Source organism: Leptinotarsa decemlineata, unplaced genomic scaffold (assembly GCF_025532065.1).
Source record: "Leptinotarsa decemlineata unplaced genomic scaffold, Ldec_3_MD MMD2_P_RNA_scaffold_14, whole genome shotgun sequence".
Classification (NCBI taxonomy): domain Eukaryota; kingdom Metazoa; phylum Arthropoda; class Insecta; order Coleoptera; family Chrysomelidae; genus Leptinotarsa; species Leptinotarsa decemlineata.
The window spans coordinates 4,237,947-4,263,132 of NW_027412528.1; the positions used below are offsets into that span (position 1 = coordinate 4,237,947).

Below are 25,186 nucleotides of genomic sequence, written 5' to 3' on the forward strand. Positions count from 1 at the left end.
CTTTTAACATGTGATTCCTAACACGGGTTGGACGATAGCAAGTGAAAATAGATCGTTCAGCCTGCGCTGCGGCTTGAACCATCGGACAATTGAGAGAGTGAACAAAGCACCCACGTCGAATCGCCCGGCTATCGACCTTATTTCTAAAGAAAACAAATCATTGTGGTTTGAATTGAAAATAAATGGTTCAAACAATAAGTGAAAAAGTAATATAAAAAATGAAAATGAAAAACTCATCAGTTTTCATTTAAGGACGATTGTAGATACTACTACTACGAAACGTGCCGTGAAGTAGCCTGGTTTGGAGTATCTGCTTTCATTTTTTCTTATTTTTATTCTTTCATCTAAAATGTAAATTAAACGTGGGGAAGTAATAGCAATAAAAATTAAGGTAATTTTAAGTAAGACAGTTCAAATAATTTTAATAGTTTGCCTTTCTAATAAGAATCGACGTGAAAATTTATTTAAAAATAATCTCATAATTAATTGTCCTATTAATGCAGTGATAATAAATAAAATTATTCATGTATGATCATGAAAATAAGTTAATTGTTCTATCAAGGGGAAAGCTCTATCTTGTAGTATTATAGTTTTTCAAGTCATCATTTCTGAAAAAAGTTTAAATTTCATAAATGGGGTTTGAATCCAGTGCATTAATCTACCATATTAGAATTTAGAAGTTAGATAAGGTAGTTATGAGATATCATGTTCGGCAGGAGAAAAATTTTGAAATCATTCAAGAGATGATCTGAAATTATAAGCCCCCAAATTTTTTCGTTTAAGGGTAAATGATTCTCTCAAACTTCGTCACCTTGATCTGATTTCCTTTTCAACTGAATATTTTTAATATTATTTCTCATTCAAAATATTCGAACAACGACGATATACAAACTAAGAAAAACAGTAATTTGAATCGTGGATTATCAATTACAGAACAGGTTTCTCTGAATACACTAGAATACCGCCAAAATCTTTAATTTTCAAGAACTTAACTATTACTAATTTAATATTCATTTACTACATTCAAAATAAAAGGTTTTATAATCCTAGTGTATTCATTGTATTTTATAACTTCATTTTAATAAATTATTTTTAATAAAATTTGAAATTTCACCGTATAAATTTATTTTCAAAATTTTTTTCATACCAATTAATTATAACTAATTGAATCAAATTATTTGTATAACCGCAACTACTGGCACAAATTTTGTTGACAGTATTTTTATTATTAAATCAGAATGTCTTCAATATGTAATATTATTTATTGCAAATTATTTTCATTGAAAAAATATATCTACTCAAATCTACATTCAAATAAAAAAACTTAATTTATAGACTTGAATCAAAGCTATTAAAATTTTAATGAGAATCAAAAATTCAATTTGTTTTAATTTTTTTGGTTCAAAATTCAAATTTGAAACTTATTTTTGATCAAAAAATTTTTTATTGAAGAAAATTATTTTTCTTCACTGAAAAAGTTTTTTTTTAATTAACTTATTGCTTAAAAATCAAAATAAACCTCATTGGAATTTCTTATACAAAATTTTTATCTCTTATATTGAAAAAAAACCAATCAAAATTAAATTATTAAATCATCTAATTTATTTCTCTATTCTTTCAATTAATTTCCAAAGTGTTATTCAAATTATCTATTCAATTATTTATTAAGTAATTTCACTAATAATTCACATTCTTATTTATACATATAAGAGTTCATCAAGTAGTTCCGGTAACGCGGATAGTTTTGGATAGAAATTACTCCAAAACTCTATCTATTCAACAATCCTGCTAGCTCCGCGAAAACACTTTCAATTATCCCTTTTTAAATAGAAATTTTCCTAAAATCCTATCTATTCAACAATCCCACTAGCTCCACTAACACTTTCAATTATTCCTTTTTGAATAGAAATTATTTCAAAATTCTATTTATGCAACAATCCAGTGAGCTACTCTAACATTTTCAATTGATCTTTCCAAATAGAAATTTTTCCAAAATCCTATCTATTCAACAATCCTGCTAGCTCCGATGATACTTTCAATCATCCCTTTTCGAATAGAAATTTTCCCAGAATTTAATCTATTCAACAATCCAGTTAGCTCCGCTAACACTTTCAAATATCCCTTTTCAAATAGAAAATTTCCCGAAATTCTTTGTATTCAACAATCCCACTAGCTTCACTGAAACTCTCAATTATCCATTTTTTAATAGAAATTTCACCAAAATTCTATGTATTCAACAATCCTACTAGCTCCGCTAACACTTTCAATTACCCTTTTAAAAAAAAATCCCAAAAATTCTATCTATTCAACAATCCTGCTAGCTCCGATGATACTTTCAATCATACCTTTTCAACTATAAACTTCCCTAAAAGTCAATCTATTCAATAATCCAGTTAGCTCCGCTAATGCTTTCAATTACCCTTTACGAATTGAAATTTTCCCGAAATTTTATCAATACAACAATCCTACTAGCTCCGATGATACTTTCAATTATCCCTTTTTAAATTGAAATTTCCCCAAATTTCTATCTATTCAATAATCCAGTTAGCTCTGCTAACATTATCAATTACCCTTATTTCAAATATTAATTTACCCAAAATGCTATCTATTCAACAATCTCAAGTAGCTCCGGTAACACTTTCAATTATCCCTATTTTAAATAGAAATTTCCCCAAAATTCTATCTATTTAACACTCTCAAGTAGCTCCGATAACATTTTCAATTATGCTTATGTTAGATAGGAATCTCCCCAAAATTTCATCTATTCATCAGTCTCAAGTAGTTCCGCTAACATTTTCAATTATCCTAATTTCAAATAGAAATTTCCCCAAAATTCCATCTATTCATCAGTCTCAAGTAGATCCGCTAACATTTTCAATTATCCTTATTTTAAATAGGAATTTCCCTGTAATTTTATCTTTTCAACAGTATCAAGAAGCTCCGCTAATACTTTCAATTATCCCTATTTTAAATAGAAATTTCCATAAATTTCTATCTATTCATCAGTCTCAAGTAGCTCCGCTAACATTTTCAATTATTCTTATTTCAAATAAAAATTTCCCCAAAATTTTATCTATTCAACAATCTCAAGTAGCTCCGCTAACATTTTCAAATATCCTTATTTTAAATAGAGATCCCCAAAATTCTACCTATTCAACAATCTCAAGTAGCTCCGCTAACATTTTCAATTATCCTTATTTCAAATAGAACTCTTCCCAAAATTCTATTTATTTAACAATCCTACTAGCTTCGCTAACACTTTCAATTGTCCCTTTTCAAATAGAAATTTCTCCAAAATTCTATCTATTCAACAATCTCAAAGCAAACTTTCAACCTTCAAAGTTGACAATAGATTTTTATCTGAGCCTTAAACAATAATTTTATCTTCAAATTTGCAATTTAAAATCATTTTTGACTATAAGACTGAAAGAAATTTTTATTTCGTAAATGAATTTACAATTTACTGCTTATTCTGAGCTATTCCAGCGACAAATGGTTATTCTCGACTTATCATAAAGATATTGGAACTTTATATTTTACTTTTGGAGTATGAGCAGGAATATTAGGTACTTCATAAAGAATTTCAATTCGAGCAGAATTGAGAAACCATGGAACTTTATGATCAAATGATCAATTTTATAATGTTATCGAAACTGCTTATGCTTTTGTTATAATTTTTTTATAGTTTATAAACTTCAACTTTTCAGATTTCAATACAAATATATGGAAATTCTGATCTGGGAGTCCCGAAGTCACGTTTAATGGGTATTACAGGGTTGTCACGACTTTTGGTCAAATAGGAGTCAATTTAATGCGTGGAGTGAAATGAAAATATATATTATGTATAAACGCCCATGCTCCCAATCAGATTCATGATGAACTAAAAATGAATATTCACTTTCATTTCTGGCACTAACTTACTTTCATTGAATTGTCTATTACTGACATCTGGTAAGGAGAGAAGGGAAATTATCTGAATCAAAAACAAGCCATGAATGTATCCTTTGAATGGTTGGTTTCAATCGTTTATCTAGAGGGATATTTACTATGACTATTTTGCGCCGATGTACGGACGTAAAATAGTCACGGAAGCAAAATGTAATGTACTGAGCCTATTGATGGACGCAAAATGATGCTTAGGATTTATTTATATTTATATTTATATATATATATATATATATATATATATATATATATTCCAATATTTCGATAAAATTTATTATCATCTTCAGGGAAAAGCTACAAATGTTTTATGGTGATAATACAATATGAAAAAGTTATTTTATAATAAAAATGTTTTTTTATACAACTTACTGTTAGTGAGGTTGGCCGTGTCGAAAAGAATGTTATATCTAAACAATTGAAACATGTCAATACAATAAAATAGTCATCAAGTTAAAAGAGGTAGACACCTCACTGGATACAAAGAAGAATAATGAATTAAAACTTTTAATAAAAATCGTTATATGATTTAAAATTATGGGAATACCGGTAAACGCCATGTGCATTATTATGGGAATACCGGAATACCGGTATTCCCATAATTTTAAATCATATAACGATTTTTATTAAAAGTTTTAATTCATTATTCTTCTTTGTATCCAGTGAGGTGTCTACCTCTTTTAACTTGATGACTATTTTATTGTATTGACATGTTTCAATTGTTTAGATATAACATTCTTTTCGACACGGCCAACCTCACTAACAGTAAGTTGTATAAAAAAACATTTTTATTATAAAATAACTTTTTCATATTGTATTATCACCATAAAACATTTGTAGCTTTTCCCTGAAGATGATAATAAATTTTATCGAAATATTGGAATAACTTGTGTTATAAGAGTACACTTCCGTTCTGCTGTTCACCCAAAGAAATTCCCAAGTTTTGTTCTTAACTAGTCAGCAAAGACTGTCCTTCAAATATATATATATATATATATATATATATATATATATATATATATATATATATATATATATATATATATATATATATATATATATATATATATATATATATATATACCGGTGGCTCTCAAATTGAAATCAATATGGGAGTGATCAAAGAGTACTTATCTATTCATTATATATATATATATATATATATATATATATATATATATATATATATATATATATATATATATATATACAGGCTGATTCACGGTGGATGGCACATTATTCGTTTCTGGTGAACCAGACAACGGATCACTTTGAAAATTCAATGGAGGGCATATTCGGACATTCTCTAGCCAACTAAAATATTTTCGACAATGCGGTGTTGCCGCTTCTATTAGAAAGCAGTAGCAACTTTGATTTTTCAAATGGAACACTCTGTATATAATATTATTTTTGGAATCTCCAACAATTGTCCGACAACTTTTCTTGATATTTCCCTATACCTATCTGTTACCGTTTTCGAAATAAAAATTAATTTCAATTTTTTTCTTCGAAAATCATGACTTCTAAAAATGCCGATATCTTTTAGTTAAGAAGTACTATGATATCGAAATTTGGTTTGGAGTTAGGTGATACTTGGACACTTTCCACACGTCAGCCTAATCTCCGTTACTTCAATACAGGGTGGTAAAAAAATACAGTTTTTTCGTTTGCTTGAAAAAGTTGCTGAAATTTGATTATTTTGAATGGAACACCCTGTATATTATTGAAAATTCGGAAAGCTGCTGAAATTTGCTTTCTTTCTATGTATATCATACCTATACCTATGTAGTCAAGTTTCGGACTTATGAACATTTATTTGTGAAAATGTCCCTTCAGAATGGTATTTCCATTCGGTATTTGGTAAGCAGGCCATGATTACTATTTGACAGTAGCGTTGTGACATTCTCCTAATAATATCGACATTTTCGTCACTTCAGAAGTTGCAAATACCTTCAAAACGATGGAACAAAACTATTCAAACGAAGTTCTTATGAATTTGTTTATTATTTTTGGACAGTGTGACAAAATTATCAGCAGAACATGTAGAAAGTTCAATGAAATGTATCCGAATCTACCGCCAATGAACCTCAAGAAATTTATACGAATTCAGAACAATTTCAATATGTTTGGATAAACTTAAAAAAAGCACCAAGAAACTTGAAATTGGAAATATTGATATGAATAATTATAAAAAAGTAAAATAATCATGTGGAATATTTCAAAATATGTTCGAATCGCTGGCCGTTCACTTCCAAGCACTTTAAAATGCGGGTGTTGACTGCTTTCATGGTGGCAGATCTGTTTTCATTGGGATCCAAATCTTCAAATGTTTGGACAATCCTTTCTAACAATTCATCTCTCGAACGCACGGGTATTTTGTAAACTTTTTCTTTAAACATTCCCCACAAATAAAAATCTGATGGATTAAGATCGGGTGAGCTCGCTGGCCAATTCCATGGTCCCAAGCGCCTCATCCACCGATCGTCAAATAGTCTATCCAGTTCTGCGCTCACTTCTCTTGTGCAATGTGCAGGAGCTCCGTCTAGTTGGTACCAACAGTTTCGATAATCTTCGAGTGGCAGATTATCCACGAAACTGTCTACAGTATTCTCCAAAATATTCAGGTAGCTTCTGGATGTTAATGACTCATCGTATATCACGTACCTCAATTTGTTGTACATCAACATGCAGAAGACATTAAAACTAAATTTTTCTTGAAATCCGTCTTCTTTTGTGACGTGAGGATTTTCACTGGATCAATAATGACGATTTTTTCTATTGAAAATCCCTTCTCTCGAAAATTTCGATTCATTAGTCCAAATAATTTTATTTAAAAAAAGTGGATCTTCTTGAATGCGTGTCAACAACATTTCACAAAATTCTACTCTCTGTTGAGGATCTTGAGGCTTCATTGCTTGAATTTTGGTGAATTTATAATCATGCATTTTATGTATTCGCAAGATTCTTTGAACCAATGAATATTTTATACCCAAATCTTCTTCAGCACTTCTTATCGATGACTCGGGAAATGCGTGAAAATATGCTAAGACATTAATCTGGTTGTCTTCGAAAGTTACGGGTCGAGGCAAGTTTGTTGGTGCTTTTAAAGTTGATCCAAATGCATTGAAATTGTTCTGAATTCGTATAAATTTCTTGAGGTTCATTGGCGGTAGATTTGGATACATTTCATTGAACTTTCTACATGTTCTGCTGATAATTTTGTCACACTGTCCAAAAATAATAAACAAATTCATAAGAAATTCGTTTGAATAGTTTTGTTCCATCGTTTTGAAGGTATTTGCAACTTCTGAAGTGACGAAAATGTCGATATTATTAGGAGAATGTCACAACGCTACTGTCAAATAGTAATCATGGCCTGCTTACCAAATACCGAATGGAAATACCATTCTGAAGGGACATTTTCACAAATAAATGTTCATAAGTCCGAAACTTGACTAGTTAGGTATAGGTATGATATACATAGAAAGAAAGCAAATTTCAATAATATACAGGGTGTTCCATTTAAAATAATCAAATTTCAGCAACTTTTTCAAACAAACGATAAAACTGTATTTTTTTACCACCCTGTATTGAAGTAACGGAGATTAGGCTGACGTGTGGGAAGTGTCCAAGTATCACCTAACTCTAAACCAAATTTCGATATCATAGTACTTCTTAACTAAAAGATATCGGCATTTTTAGAAGTCATGATTTTCGAAGAAAAAAATTGAAATTAATTTTTATTTCGAAAACGGTAACAGATAGGTATAGGGAAATATCAAGAAAAGTTGTCGGGCAATTGTTGGAGATTCCAAAAATAATATTATATACAGAGTGTTCCATTTGAAAAATCAAAGTTGCTACTGCTTTCTAATAGAAGCGGCAACACCGCATTGTCGAAAATATTTTAGTTGGCTAAAGAATGTCCGAATATGCCCTCCATTGAATTTTCAAAGTGATCCGTATATATATATATATATATATATATATATATATATATATATATATATATATATATATATATATATATATATATATATATATATATAATAAATAAATATGTACTTTTTGATCACACCCATATTGATTTAAGAACCACCGTACTTATCTATTTATTTTTTGATTTTCATGGAATTATTTTCCAGCAGCTTGACTGCATTAACCTTTCTAGATTTCGTATTATTTCTAGAAACAAGTGGATTCGTTTGCCGATGACATTTCAGGTTCTGCTACCGCAGTTGTCGGTTGATTGGTCAAACCACCAACACAGACATAAAAACTTGGCAAGTTGACTTGGGTGTCACACCAATAGGTGGTTCCACTTACGTTCCGCATGCGTTTACGCAGCTATTTTCATCAAGTACTTTCTTGGATTTTCTCATTTTGTCTTCAATCGAAGACCGCCTGCCCGGTACTGACGATGCCCAATAGGCTGAAACAGCTGTCTACCGGTGGCTCTTGAATTGAAATCAATATGGGAGTGATCAAAAAGTACTTTCTATTTTTTTTAAATTTTAATTAACCTTTCTAGATTTCATATCATTTTTAGAAACATGTGGATTCGTTTTCCGATGGCATTTCAGGTTAGCTTTCCAAATTTCTGAATTTGGAGCTTTATATCTCCTATTTATTGAATGCGACCGCTTTCGACAGCTGGTCGCGCTATCATCATCGAGGCTTGATGATGATAGAATAGATCTTCTACGTAATTTGATTTTTCATGTTATTCAATTATTGAAGAACTGCTCATATGGACTTCTTGAAAGAAATCTTCTTCTCACCTATACAGTCAATTTTATAATACTGAATACATTTTTGTGACACTTACTTGAACAGATTCATACATCTTGATATATTTTAGATCGAATAATGCCAAAAAAAAATAAATTTTATGAACAAAATTCACTATATATGAATAAACTCCTTTCAAATTTTGGCGGTATCATCGCAAATTAATCGACTTGTGCAGATGATTCAATAATTTAGACGTAAAATAGCGAACTCAGCAGTATTTCAAAAATTTTTCATTCGATTAACAAATAATAATGTTATTTAGTTAAACTACAATCCTTGATGAATACAAAAATGTATACAAATTATTTCTCTCGGCATGTTTATCCATGTTTCATACGTTTTGAATTGATACATATCATATGTTTTGTCAACCAAATTGATGTTATCAGAAAATAATCGTAGCGGTGAGTAGAGATAATCTTGTGCTACTTCGGAGTTGAAGAAGCAATACCTCTTGTTAATACTAGTTAAGGTGTTATTAAGGATAGGAATATATTTGGATTGCAGATAAAACAATTTTTTGTGTGGAGTTTATACATTCACTTCGAAAAATCGAAAAGAAAAACTTATATCACCCTCTATTCAAATTTCTCCTCCCTGATTTCAAAAGTGTGTCAAAGTCAGTTCCATCATTTCATCACATTAATGTCTTTACTGTTTTCATATAAATCCATTTTTCATTATTCTCACGAAAGTATGTAGGAAATATCATTATATTGCCTTCCTGAAGAAGGCAATGAACATTAACGAAAGCTCGACATATACCAAATAGTATAACTGAATAGTTCCTTCATTTAAATGAAATCTCGAGAACTGTATACCTTAACAGTTCTTATGGAAACACCCCCGTATCTTCCGTAATAATCGAGTAATAAAACTCTTAGGACTGATAGAAATGCCCAAAATGCACCTATCACTTGAATGGGGTTGATCAAAGTGATATACACTGCCTGCCACTCGCGATGGAACAACTCATTTTTACGGTAAAACATACAAGGGGGCAAACTAGGCTCAAAATTCTTTCAGATTCGTGATCGGGACTAGCAACTTACGTTAAATACATTTTTTTCTGAAAAGTCCTGAAAAATCCGAATTTATCCCACTTTTCATGGAAACACCCCCGTATCTTTCGTAATTATTGAAGTAGTTTTCATTTTGGTTTCGATATCAAAACACGAACCCGTCCTAGAAAATCAGAATTTTTAAATTAATTGTTTAAGAGAAACTTGACTTTCGTTTTTTCATAAATAATTTATTTTATATTTTGGTGTCAGGTTAATGTTGATTCAGACTCTCATATCCCCATTATTTTCAAAAAACCAAGTGTTTTTTGTGGCGAAAAATTGTATGTAGTATAAAAGTCTTCCAAAGTTGTGCTTTCAATTTCAATTGATTCAATTGTTGACAATTTGTGGACAATATTTATGTGCCCTCTATTAAAATTTTCTACAAGCGAACTTTTCTTTGCCCCTTCTATTATTTTCTCCCAATATTCTCAGTTCTCTAGGTGTAATTTCTCTACACGCTCGTATAATTCTTGCACGGAGATCTTTCCTATTTATTGGCATATCCTTATAAACTTCATTTTCCAACGTTTTCCATGAATAAAAATCTAGCAGAGTTAGATCTGGAGATCGTGGTGGCTATAGTACGAGAGAAGTATTGGGTTCTATCCATTTCATAGGTAGGTTCCCACTAAACCTTGTCATGCTACTATCGTGAACTGGTGAACCATCTAACGAAAAAATCATATTGTGTCTCACATCTAAAGATAGTTCTTCCAATACATCAGAAAATGCATTTTCGAGAAAATCAAGGAATAGTCGTCCGTTCGGATTTTGATCGAAAAAAAATTCCCCGATAATATTTTCGTTCAGAATACCACATCACACATTAATTTTCTGAGATATTTGGTCTCTACAATTCACCACCCAATTTGGATTTTGTTCAGCCCAAAATCTCATGTTCTGGAAAGATACAACACCATTCATGGTAGAGGTAGCCTCATCACTGTATTATATATACTCTAAAAAATTCCTGTCACTGAAATAATTCCTTTGCACCCATAAACAATATTACATACCGCAAATTTCATTTCCTGCAAGCAAAGTATGTAGCATTTTCTATTTAGTGAAACTGATGTAATTCAATCCTTTCAAATGATTCCAGACAACAATTCAGAGAGTAGGTAAAATAATCTGAATTCTACCTCTTTACAGAGTGCGATTTTCTCTCTAAAAATTACCAGTTGTTTCAGTGTTGCAATGAGTATGAAAATTAATTTTGTTTCAGTTGGCAAAATGTTTCCTCAATATTTTTATAAAGGACCCTGCACATTTCTTATGATACATGGCTTGCCATGAATTTTGCCGAAATTTTGATATGTTGTAGTTCTTGATGTACTGATTGAAAGTGTTCACAGCCAAAGCTCAGAAATGTACAGTTTTCGAAATGTGTGAACCTTTGAAAATATATTTTTTCCATATTTTGCGGTATTTGCTCATCAATCGAAGAGTTCTCACTTCTGGCTGGGATACAATTTGGATGTTCGACACCCAGAATTAGTTCTACGAATGGTCTTTCTCAGTTATATTAGATGCCGTCCTCGATAACATTTCATTCACTACTCCACACTATCTCGATAATCTGAGAATGTGGTGCTGTGATATTTTTCCCAGAGAGTCCCAAAAAGAATGATAACATCTCACATCCGAACGAATCCGTGAAAATGTCTGTATCTTTGATACCTGACACTACTCTCCAGATATAATGAAGGGCTTCAGGTATTGGAAACGAACTATTTTGTTCCCTAGTTTTTACCATTCATAGAAACACTGTTAAGTTGTTCAAACAAATCAAGAAATTCAGAATCACTCATTGAGATATGAGAAAAGTAATGTGTGTGTAATTTTTGAAGACATTTTATGATCCACCGTTAAATTCAGCATAAAAAGTTATTTCGAAAAGTGTCATAAAAATGCAGGCCGGTATCGAAAAAAATTAGGTTGAGGGTGCCCCAGAGAGTATGAAACGTTGAATTCGAGATCTGATTACGTCAAATTAAGGAAAATTCATTATCGGCTGAAATATGTCTTCTACATTTTTTTATAATTTTTGAAATAACGTAGGAAAAAAAAAATCAAAATGCAAAATTTACTTTTCTAATGATATCTCAATAACCGGCTCTGATATTCTCGATTTGTTTGAACCACTTGACAGTGCTTCTATGAATGCAACTTTTTCTTCATTTGACCAACCATCTTACGATCATAGCACAGTCTGTTGTCGAAAACGCTCGCATATACTGATTAGAAGTTATTAAAGCTTCAAATCCTAGTTTTCCTTTATTTTCAATGTTCTAAAAGGATTTCAAGCTTTAATAACTTCTGATTATTATGTGCGAGAGCTTTTGATAGCAGACTGTGCTATCATCTTCATGGCTCTACTCAAACTGAACTCAGTTGGAGTAGGGTCATATAGTAATTAAAAGTTATTGAAGCTTCAAATCCTTTTTGTGAATTCAATTTAAGAGCCACCGGTAGACAGCTTTTTCAGCCTGTTGGGTATCGACAGTACTGGGCTGTCCTCGATTGAAGACAAAATGTGAATAACCAAGAAAAGTACTTGATGAAAATATGTGTGACACCCAAGTCTACTTTCCAAGTTTTTATGTCAGATTTGGTAGTTTGACCTGACCAATCAACCGACAATTTGGGAAGCTATCCTGAAATGCCATCGAAACTGAATCTACATATTTCTAGAAATGTACTCAAGCTGGAAAAAATCCATTAAAATGAAAAAATAATAAGATTAGTACCATTCTGATTATTCCCACCTTGATTCCAATTTAAGAGCCACCGGTAGACAACTGTTGGGTATCGTCAGTACCGGGAAGGCTGTCCTCGATTGATGACAAAATGTGAATAACAAAGAAAAGTACTTGATGACAACAAAGGCGTAAACCCCAGCGAGACATATATGGAACCACCTATTGGTGTGACACCAAAGTTAACTTTTCAAGTTTTTATGTCAGTGTTGGTGGTTTGACTAATCAACCGACAACTGCGGAAGCAGAAATTTGGGAAGCTGACCTGGTTCCAGGATTGCACTTGTAATTGTTATGTGTTGGCATCAAAGACGAACGAATGTATACCCGGGATACCACTTCGGTATATACCGAACATGTTGAAATAGCTATCTACCGAAATACACTGATCAGTTGTTGCCGAAATTGAAGAAGACCAACAAGATGAATTAATAATCTCATAAGTCCTTATAAACATGGTGTTCTCAATACTAGCAAACGTTAAGGAACAAAAAATTGCACTAAATTGAAACGACTCTCTTAGTTTTTGCAAGGTCCAATTCAACTAACAAAAATAAACACTTGACGTAATTGACAACATGCTATAAGAAAGTATCATCTAAGAGTCAGTTATACTACAACATATTTAATGCTGAAACCGTACTAGTTCAGAGTTCTTCCGGATTGTGTATCACCTTAGCCGGTTCGGAAAGGTTGGTGGAATCGAATTTCAGGGGTTTCACATGAATCTTCATTGTCTATTTAGACAATACACTTATGAGGGAAAAATAGATCATCTAAAGTATATTTGCAAAAATGATCTCAAGCTCCAGCCGGACGATATTAAACCCATAAAAGTATTTGGTGATGCACAAAAAGGTGAATTCAGTTCACTATAAAATTTCAAAGGAATGGAATACCACTTTATCCAAAATTTAAGTAGTGAACAGCTAGCGCAGACGAAAAAACAAAGACGAGTCAACTCACAGTTTCTTCGAATTCTTCATGTACTTAGAGTTTGCTGAATACTTTGGACTAAAGCTAATTCAGTTAGGGTTCCTAATACCAGCAATCATTCACTTAGTTGAGGAGGCCAGAGACAGCCAACAAAGTAAACTATTGAAACAAGAGAAGTATGTGTAAAATGATATTGATGTGGAACTGTTGTGATTTATGAGTTTCTAAATGAATTTATCACTTACAAGCGTGAACAATAATCCTCTACCTCATTGATACACGTTTGGCATAATTGAAAAATATTTGGTGATCTTATTGACTGATGATGAATTGAAATCCAATTGTTCCCGAAAATAACTAACAAAAACTGATTCGATCTGAGGTAATCAACCGATTTTAATTTTTGATGAAATGGTGAATGAAATGTCATATGACATGAAATAACATGAACAACTAGTGAAGAAAAACTAACTATACTACATTAAATTCGTACAGGCAGATATTCAGTACGTTCTATTTCAACAATAATTAATTATTATAGCTCCTCATTGGCTTGTTTGCAATGATGGTCCTTTATTGAATGATCGAACTAAAATTCTCAAATGTGATATTTCTCATTTCGTTGCCATTCATCAAGTTATTCGTCTGTATAATGACCCTATCTGTAACCACTCCTGAGAAAAAGGTGTCTGAATCATTCATACGTCAATATTATTCAAAGATTAAATGCCTCGCCTCTGTTTTCTTTATTCCAACTTTTCTTTTCTTTATTCCAACCAACTGTATGGAATGTTCTCTTTGACCGAGCGATAATTGGAAATGATATAAATCATCAATTACATTTCACATGGACACACAACCCATATTTTTGCCGCATATGCAAAAATACCTTTCTTTGTTTCAGGACATTGGTGAATTTGGAGAACTTTTATTACTTCGAGACTGGCGTCTTCCATCGTCTTACCCAACTTCAAACTATGTAAGTTCGTTGTTTGGATATATAGTATAATATAGAAGAAATGCACAGTCGAATTACATGAATACAGTACTAAAATGCCAAATGATGAGAGAAATACTCTCACGAGAGACTAGTGTGTTTTTGTCTTCAGAAGTTCAAATACTGTTTCCATCACCTGATGAGGTGATGGAAACAAGTGTTTTCAATGCAAAACTTTGAAAATTACACTTTGGAGATGTTAGATTTTCATGATAGTGAATCAATGCTTTTTCATTTCTCATGTTGTGGAGTTACTCTGTGAATAAAATCTGTTTCAGTTTAATAACTGTTCATATTGTTATGAATCACTCCTTGAGGAGAATAGAGCCGGTGGCCGCTGGTAGCCGTGGACCGATTGATATGTAGCTAAGAGCTCGCAAATGTTCGATATTCGCCGGCATTCCAGACGTGGCGTTACTTCGAGAATAATGATACTGACTTCGATGGAATTTCCAGGAATATTCTGGCGCCTTCGATTGTCAAACATGGGCGCCATCCACTCTTCCATCAACACAGTCAATTGGAAGATACAGTGCGGTACGCGAAGCGCTCTAGTAAGGCGATAGACATTCGAATAGTAGTTGAAGTTTTAGTCGAAGTGTTTGTTGTATTTAAAGTGAAATAAAGTTAAGTTTGAATACTGTTCAGTGTAGTTAATTATTGGTTAACCCACGGGGAAAACGTAACATTGGTGTCTGAAGTGAAATAATTTACTGAAATGTTTCTGTTTTATGATGAAAATAAGAAGTGTCGGTTATGACAGTATGGAACAGCTTGATAAAATGTTTGAGGCCTTGCAAGCGGGCCTGGCGGAGAATGAAAATCGCAGAAGAGAAGAAGATGAACGCAGAAGGGAGGAAGATGAACGCAGAAGAGAGGAAGATGAACGCAAAATAGAGGAAAAAGAACGAAGAAGAGAGAACGAGGGAATACGCCGAAATAGAAAGATGAATGTAAGAGATGAGAGAAACGATTACGCCAAAAAGAAGACCGAGAATTACCACTAAATATCCAAGAAAAACAGGAAAAAGACAAACAAGATGCACCTTCATTTATTGGAAGATTTAAAGTCTTCCCAAGTGAGTAAAGGAGGGGTACAAGAATTCAATCAGGAAGAATTTGGAAAAGCATTTAAGGAAGCAAAGGAGGGATTGGAAAAAGTAGTCGATGAGAAACTTGAGGAAGTCGGAAGAAAATTTGAAACGGAGCTTGAACGAGTCGACAGAAGGTTTGAAGGAGTCGACGGAAAGTTGGAAGAGATTTTACAGGAACTTCGGAAATAACTACCGGAGCCGAAGAGGGTTGCTGTGAAAAAGTTCAAATCCTAAACGACATCTCTTCCTTCTAGCAGCAGTCTTATTGAAACTCCGACCTTCGTGAAAATGAATATTCATGGTCAATTTATCGCAGACAATTTGAGGCAGCTGCGGAAAATAACAGGTGGAAAAATGAGGAGAAAGCAACAGCTCTCATACTGACCCTACGAAATTCTGTGAAATATCCCATTGAATAAGCAGAAGTATAAGAAGTAGTCGTATTGAAAGAAAGGTTGAAAGGTTGGAAGAAAACCCAATCGCCGTCGTCGGCAAGTGATTATCGGCAAAAATGAGGAGAGCGCAGTGAAAGGTGTACCAAAATATGCGACTGTGCATGTATACAGGGTGGATAAAACAACGACACCTGCATATCTGGAGTCAACACTACGTGAGAACTTTCCCGAAGCCATTTGTGAACAAATGAATGCCAAACATCCTGACCTGTATTCATCGTTCAAAGTGAAACTTTATGAAAGTAATTTCAGATGTGCCATGGATCCCGATGTCTGGCCTAGTGAAGCATGTGTAAGCCGTTTTTTATACCTAATTCAGGTAAAACGACCAGAAAAATGATATTCAATCCGATGATACTTCTATTAAACATTCAGTGTCTTAATGTGAATGAAATAAACAATTCAAAGGTGGGGGTACTGCAATCTTGATACGTAAAGACTTGAGTTTCAAAAAATAGACTTGACTCAGTTCTGTATTGAGAAAGATTTCAAAATATGTGGAATAACGTGCTCTTTAGAGATAGGTCCAACAGTAATATTATGCTGTTATAGGTCACCTTTGGGTGAGAGACCGACATTTGTTGAAAATCTGATTGATGTCATAGACATGCTTCACACACCAAAGGTGAATATTATTATTCTTGGTGATTTTAATTTCGATTCACTGACCCCATGTAATAACTATAAAAAACTGTGTAGCAGTCTTTCAGCATATAATATGTTTGACGTTGTCAAATGGCCAACTAGAGTGACACAATATACGGCGACAATCATTGATCACTTATTCGTCAACTTTTCTGACAATGGGACAACTTGTGTTATCGATAATATTATTTCTGACCATCGCATCATAATGTTTGACCCAGGTATTGATCACAAATCAAAAACCCATATTGATGATTACAGGAGATTCTTCAAAAATAACGCAGTTGAAAACTTTATTACAGATATAAAACATGTAACATGGCTAGAACTTCATTGTATCTCCGATTTGCTCAGGCATATTTTCATAATAATTTCATGCTTTACTTTGAGAAGCATTTTCCAAAACACAAAGTTCTCAATCAAGTCAAAGGGAAATGTTGGGTTACTAATGATGTGAAAAAATCTAGTATGAAGTTGAAAAACTTGTTCAAATTAAAAAAAAAACAAATTCGTTCACTATCAGATTTGTATAGTCAAGAAAAACGTAAACACAATAGTCTGGCTGATTCAGCAAAGAAACAATACTTTCAACAGGAAATTGATAAATTTCAGCAAAGACTGCATGGACTATTGTATCCGATCTCTCAAATAAAACAAAGAATGTACGAAACATAAACCTCAAAAAAGATAATAACTTGATCGAAGATGATGAATCTATTGCTGGAATATTCAGCGAATACTTTGAAAACGTCACTTCCGAAACTATATCAAAAATTTTTATGCTCCCTCAAGTAAATTGTGACCATCTGATGAAGAAATTAGGTAATCATCATAATTCTATGTTTTTATATCCCTATACTGATAATGAAACGTTCCTTCCACTCAGTTGCAAATTGAAAAACAAATTCTCTTCTGGACATGATGAAGTGCCACTCTTTGTTATTAGGCATTGACAATTTTGGTTGAACCTCTTACATTTCTGGTTAACCTTTCATTTCATACAGGAATTTTTCCAGAAAGATTGAAAATCGGTAAAGTAAATCCCATCTTTAAAAAGAAAAATTCATTTTCACCAGAGAACTACAGACCCATAACGGTCCTTTGTGGATTCTCCAAAATATTTGAATAGGCATACCTAGATAGATTGCTTAATTTTCTCAAACAAGAGAAAATCCTATCAGAAAATCAGCATGATTTTGTGAATAATAGGTCAACCATGACTGCAGCTCATTCATTTTATAATAATCATGAAATGTATTGACACCGGCGAGTATCCTGTTGGGATCTTTTGCGATCTCAGCAGGGCATTTGATTGTGTCAATCATGATATCTTGAAAGAAAAACTATCTTGTTTTGGGATAAGGGGTGTACCACTAAATTGGCTTTCAAACTTCTTTCAAAATCGAAAGCAGTACATTAAAGTAAATAATGCATCGTCTCAAATAAGAAACATAAATATAGGGGTTCCACAGGCGTCCAACAATGATATGTTCGAAGTCACCAAATGTAATAGGGCCTAAAGTCTTCAATTCTCTGTTAAAAAAAATCTGTTTAAAATATGTTTTTCCGTTAACCAGCTGTCGCACCCCTACGAACGACATCCCTCAGAAGTCGAAACTTGTGCGAGCTAAAGATTAACGAGGTTTTACCTTTTAACGTGTGATTCCTAACACGGGTTGGACGATAGCAAGTGAAGATCGATCGTTCAGACTAGGGCTTGAACCACTGACCAACACGGCAGTCAATTCGAGTGAGTGAACAAAGCACCCACGCCGAACCGCTTGGCTACCGACCGACCCGATGGCTCTACCTGATGATATTTGAAATTGTGTACCTGCACCTTTGTTCAAATCTCGCTTGAAATCGTACTTGATCGAAAAGTGTTTTTATGACGTGGATTCGTTTTTTCTGCAAGCTAATGTAATGTAATGTGACTCTATTGTGAAAATTTTGTGATATTTTGTTTTTTATGTAATCTTATTATCTTCAGAATAAGACTGTGGTTTGTACTGTCAGTATGCCTAACTTCTGTTAATCTACTTTCTACTTTTAAGACAATTCCTATACAATTTCTTATTGTCTAAAGTAAAATGAAAATTATTATTATTATTAGCACCATCAGTCGTGAGCACCTTCAACAAGTCTACCAAGCTCAACTGAAGGTGAGAACTCAAAGTCCATCAGAGAGTCTGCTGGAGAGTAGATGAACAAGGCGGGTTCTAGCACAAAATCACAAGTATTTCTTTATGGCGCTGATTTTTTTGCAATTTTCATGACATTCGATAGGAACCTTGTGGAACAACCAACTCGAGGTTGTTACAGCCCATTGTCCCAGTAGTCTTATCATAAATAACTTCCTAATGATTAGCAACTTAGTTTCGGACTTTGGTAACTGAAGGTAATGAAATTTTCGTAACATTCAATAACTTCCCTTTCAAAAATATAATTATAAATCTCCCGGTATATTATTCATTGGTCTCCCTGCGAACTATCGACTACAATCTATGTCCGCGGTACGCCTACCCTATTCCTTCGAATGAAAGGTGCGAATTCAACAAAGACAGAGAAACGGTCAAGTGTCGTCTCTCGTCTCCTCGAATCCTTTCAACAAATATTGAATTTTTTCAAATAGGTTTGTTAATCACTCTTTGGTGAAATTCTTGGTGCACTTGATAAGTGAGTGTACTGGATATCAGCGACTTGGTATTGTTATGAAGTTTTCTCGGTTTGAGGATTATTGCAGATATGAATCATCATAAAGGAATTATTTTGATGCTCCAATTGATACCAATCCTGAAATTTGATGCTTTTATGGATTTGTGCACTGAACTTCACTGGAGGAAATTTTGTGTCTTATCATTTTCTTGTGGAAACCTACTATTGAGTAAATGAACCTTTCAATATTGAGGGTTCCAGTTTTGGATTTTCCTTTTTCTTGAACGTATCACAGATCACTTTCGATTTATTGCTCGACGATAGATTGTCTGGCTGGAAAAGAAAAACTCTTCAAGTCCTGCCGAGCTAAGATCTGGAGTATTGTCGTAGGATCGATATTCGTGAGGACTATTTGACCTACTTTTTTAATACAATATTACAAGAAGGATACGTCTGGTAAGCGAGTATTTTTTCCATTGTTTATCTATAATTTCTGCCGCTGGAATTGCTGCTACGATACTGCAAAAACCAAGGAATACCAGTGCAGGCTCTTCCTTAATTATGAAAAATTTATTATCACATGAATATATGAGACCATATTTTCTTATATCATAATAATAAGAGTTTTATTTTGTGAGCCATATTTGGAGATTTATATATGGACGATATGTTGTGAGATTAATGCAAATATCCACCAGAGTTATCAACTTGTATTGGTTAAATGATATCTAGTAAATCAATTTTATTTTTATTGGACATTGAGTGTTGATTATTTATGATTGGTTGTTATTTATAACTGTCGATTATATTTCTTTCCCATTTAAGTAGGGTTTCTTGGCGACACAAAACCGTATTAAACGGGTGGCGCCCCTTCATTTTATATAAAATTTATTTTTTTGGTTGAGTTCCCACGCCCACATCACTAAGTGAGCAGGCTGATTTTGTTCAAAAAACAATAATCCAGCATAATGTCAGATATTACTGGAGTTTTTTCCCAACACCAAATCGTTATTTTTAACACCTCGACACGTATTTCGATCACCAAGTGATCATTTCGAAAGGGAAAGATTGAAACTAGAAACTAATGCGAGCTAACCCCATTTATGCTTTATCGATATCTCATATAGGTAAACCATCCAGGCGTATCACCCAAACAGGTATACCAACGTAAATTAATTTTACAATTTTGCCTTATCTATTATTTTACAATATATGTTTATATAAAACAATTTTCAGCTATATACAAATTAATTTCACAATATTGCCTATCCAAATTTATTTTTGCAATGCGTCCATATGGACTTCCCAAAAGGCTCTGTAGTGTATAACTTGTTTTAAAAACCACCTTCATACCTAGTTCTTTGAAAATCTCTCCAAATTTCCTCAAATTTTGGGGGTATGGTGGTATCTTGGTTTTTGTCCTTTCTGAGATTTCGTTCATTCTTAACCTAAACTTCTTCTTCCTTATTATGTCATCTACAATACCCCTCAAGAAACCGTTAGTGACTGCTATTTTCTGTATTGTACGTCTTTCTTTTGTGAACCTGTCATGTATATATATATATATATATATATATATATATATATATATATATATATATATATATATATATATATATATATATATATATATATATATATATATAATATAATAGTTAGTGACTGGATTAACTATAAATCGATTTAATTCGTGAGGTTGCAGTCAATAACTGGGCTGTTACAAAGAAAACTCTTTGTTATATGTCAAGCTTTCGGTATATTTCACACCTTCGTCAGGAAAACTACAATAATGAGATTATATATCTTGTAAAAATATATAAATATGGAGAACTTACTAACGTGAGAATAAAATATAAAATGGTTCAAAAACAGATAGAAAAACATTAATAAATGACAGTTGATAAAAATTTTGGCTGACAATGTCAAGTGGGAAAATTCTGAATGATACTCGAATTACTAGATTTTTTATTTTCTTTATCTTCTTTCAGTGTTGGTCACACTGACATAAACTGCCAAGTTTTATGTCACCAACACTGACATAAAAACTTGGCAAGTTGACTTGGGTGTCACACCAATAGGTGGTTCCACTTATGTTTCGCTTGCGTTTACGCAGCTATTTTTATCAAGTACTTTCTTGGTTTTTTCTCATTTTGTCTTCAATCGAGGACCGCCTGCCCGGTACTGACGAAGCCCAATAGGCTGAAACAGCTGTATACCGGTGGCTCTTAAATTGAAATCAATATGGGAAAGATCAAAGAGTACTTATCTATTTATTTTTTGATTTTCATGGAATTATATATATATATATATATATATATATATATATATATATATATATATATATATATATATATACATATATATACATATATACATATATATATATATACATATACACATATACATATATATACATATACACATATATATATATATATATATATATATATATATATATATATATATATATATATATATATATATATATATATATATATATATATATATATATATATACATCCCGATATCAATATGGCATCCATACATTGAATGCGCTGATAGGGCGTCCATCATAATTTGAAGAATTTACCGAATATATTTCATGGTAAGTACTAGAAAACTGATTTCTGTAGGCTGGCATGACATTTTTACCACCATAAAAAAATTGAGTTCACTATTGATTCGATAGTAGAGCGTCCGTCCGTCAAACATTCATAAGAACTCCTCAGTATACACCATCATCAGACATCTGATTGATAATAGGGAGTCCAATAAGTATATTTTCATACATGAAATAGATTATTGGGAATCCTTACAACGTTGCCAATATTTACCGCATTAAATGTAGGCAGCAAGTGGGTTTTAATTTCTTCACATCTGTTTTTCAACAAGCGTTGTGCCAACGACAAATTGCGTATGGATTTCAGGTAGCCGGTATGTATTTCATTTTTACATAGGTACCAAGTGATATTGACTGATCATGAAAAGTTTATTCCATAACGAAATTTTCAATATCATTCGATAATTTTTGTCTTGGTTGGCATATTTCCATTTTAACACTGTATGATATTTAAGCGAGCCGAATATAATGATAGGAGAAGTGAAACCGACACATGCATGGTGTGATTATTGAAAGTTCAACTTTAATTACAAAAAGTTCATTGTATATTTCCATTAGAAAACAGCAAGAATTCAAAGTATTCAAACTAGTTGAAGACGCCAAAATGACAGACGATAGGATAAATAATATGAATTACCAAAGAATGTAAATATTCACGGCCGTAGATGACAGTGTAAAATCTGTTTTCAGCGTTTGCGTGGTTTGCAGGTTTTTATGCCTGACGTTTCGTCTACTACTGCGGTATACATTATCAGAGGCGATGTGGTAACGGTTGCAAAGCCCGAGTTCGTGGTCGAGTTGTTGTTCCCGTTAACTGAGTTATTGAGCATTGAAAAATTTGGTTGTTGAAAATTGGACGTGCCTGAGTGTTTTGTTGAGCACAGTCATATTTACTCAGTGTCATATTTATTCCATTTGGCTGATACACACTACACAGGATAGCCATCTAGAAGGCATCAAGACCTGTCAAGATTCATTTCCGTGTATGGTATACGATTTTTCGAGTCATGCATTTTTCAATATTTCTTTAAGGACTGACCTAAATATTTTTTAATTTTTTCTAGAGTTTTTCGTTTTTAATACGCTTTTATTAGGTCGACCTGTATGTATGTATGTAACTATGTAGTCAAATCTAAGAAAACTAATTTAACCATCTTTTAAAGATCGTAGCGTTATGAAAATTGGCAGTTTTATGTGATTTTGATGACAATATGGTAGGTACTCTGGAGCTGATCTGATGATGGAGCCGGAAGATAGGCACTAGGATTCCATGATGAAATATCGTATCATAGTCGTGTTTGGTCTTGTAATGAACGTGAATCTCTTTTTATCAATGTGCTCCACAAGATCACATTATAAAAGTTCAAAAACATTATATTTTGTTCATTATGATTTTTTTTAGTAACATAACATATTGTTTTAATTTTTCTATATATTTATCATTATATCCTGTTTCTGTATCAAATAAAGACATTCGGTAAGTTGAACAAACTGTTTTAGCGCAATTTGTTTATAAATTGTGTATGACCGTATGGGAATTCAAAAAATTTTTATCTTCATAATATGATATTCAGAAATAAATACGATTTTTAATTGTTTATGAACGTTTTTTTATATATCTCGAATGTTCAAATGATTATTCGGAGAATGTTTTCTATTTTGAAAATCATAATTGACATTTCTCTACAAATTGACAGAAACATTTTTCATAATTAATTTTATCATTTATTACCAAAACAATTTATTATTAACGCATTCTTAACCGTCAGAGTTAGTATCTGAGTTTGATACGTAGAATGCCTGAATCAGTTTTCGATATACTGGATGGTTAGTATTTTGTTGATCAACAATCATGCCGTACTCGAAGTTGAAATTGTCATCATCCCAACAACATCGGATGCACTCATCACTGTTTTTCTACTGCTTTAAGTTTTACTGCAGTTAGATACCTACTATGCAACTACAATGAACTAGTTTCAGTAATTCTAAACCTGCCAATGATTATGGTGTTTTCATGGGCAAAAACAGAGTCTCTGTTTTTTCTCATCCCCAATCTGTAGCTGTTGAAAGATTGTTAAGCTATGTTTGAACTTGACTAATCTGATCAAGAAGTGCTTTTTTCCGAACTTTCTTCAGCAGTCTCCGAAAATTATGGTTGAGGTGTCATTCGATTCGGAATAGCGTCTAGAAAGTTTTTGAAAACGGACGACTTCCGAAAATGAAAATAGCAAAAGTTATAAACAATTTAGAGAATAATAAAGAATGGATTTAATTTTTTGAAAATATTTCTAAAACTAATTGAGATTTTCAAAATCGAAAATTCGAAAATAGGAAGAAATTTCCTATAAAAAAGTTTCAACTCCCGGAACTGTAGGACCAATATATATAATTTTCCCGAAGCCCTGAAAATGAGCTCGAAATCGGCTGTCTGGCCGCGCGTGAGCCGTGCCTGTTTGGGCCATTTTTACTAAAAAAAATTTCAGCATTTAAAATATATAAATTAAGGAATGAAAGAATTCAGGCATATACTCAAATGATAAATGAACAATAATCTGTCGGTAAAAAATGTTTATTGCAGTTATTCGATTTATTACGCTATTGTTAATTAACAATTTTCTATCGCTCGATCATCAACAAATCAGAAGTTAGATGAACATATTTCTTTAAAATTTTTATCACTCATTGTTTAAAAATTTATTATAAACAAATGCATTGTTTATAACATGATTGAATTTTTTTTGGATCTTAATTTTTGATAAAAATCATGATTTTTTTCAATTGTCTCTTGAAGAAATTTTTACAATGCAAAAAAACGCATTTGTTGAGTAACAATTTTTTTACCACCAATTAATAATATTAAGAAACCAATTTTTTAAAATAATTATTCATCTTGTTTTTAATTCGGAACAAAAACAATTTAATTTTTAAAATTCTCCATTGTGTATTGAATAAACAATTTGTTATAAACAAATGAATGTTTTCATTTCATTTTTGTTCCAGTTGCAATTGATGAATGAAAAAAACCATGCATTTTTTTATTCACTCCATTTTTTATCGAATTTATAACAAAGTTTTAAACAATAAGTGATGAAATAAAAAAAATATTTTTATGTAGCTTCTGATTTTAAAAAAAACATATCAGTAATAATGATGAATAAAAAATTTTTTCGATTATTTATTAAACTTTTTCATTAAAAAATGCAGTAAATTGTTAATAAATAA

At 32.2% G+C, this 25,186-nt stretch overlaps 1 protein-coding gene across 3 annotated transcripts in view; it reads left to right on the forward strand.

The window, feature by feature from the left end:
- The window catches only part of LOC111514274 (lutropin-choriogonadotropic hormone receptor), a 796,850-nt gene that overhangs the window by 435,050 nt on the left and 336,614 nt on the right, over positions 1-25,186 (forward strand). For all 3 annotated transcript variants that reach the window (XM_074176962.1, XM_074176963.1, XM_074176965.1), the window contains one exon: positions 14,403-14,477. In XM_074176962.1, the coding sequence (XP_074033063.1) occupies positions 14,403-14,477 (75 nt within the window). The remainder of the gene's footprint in view (positions 1-14,402; positions 14,478-25,186) is intronic.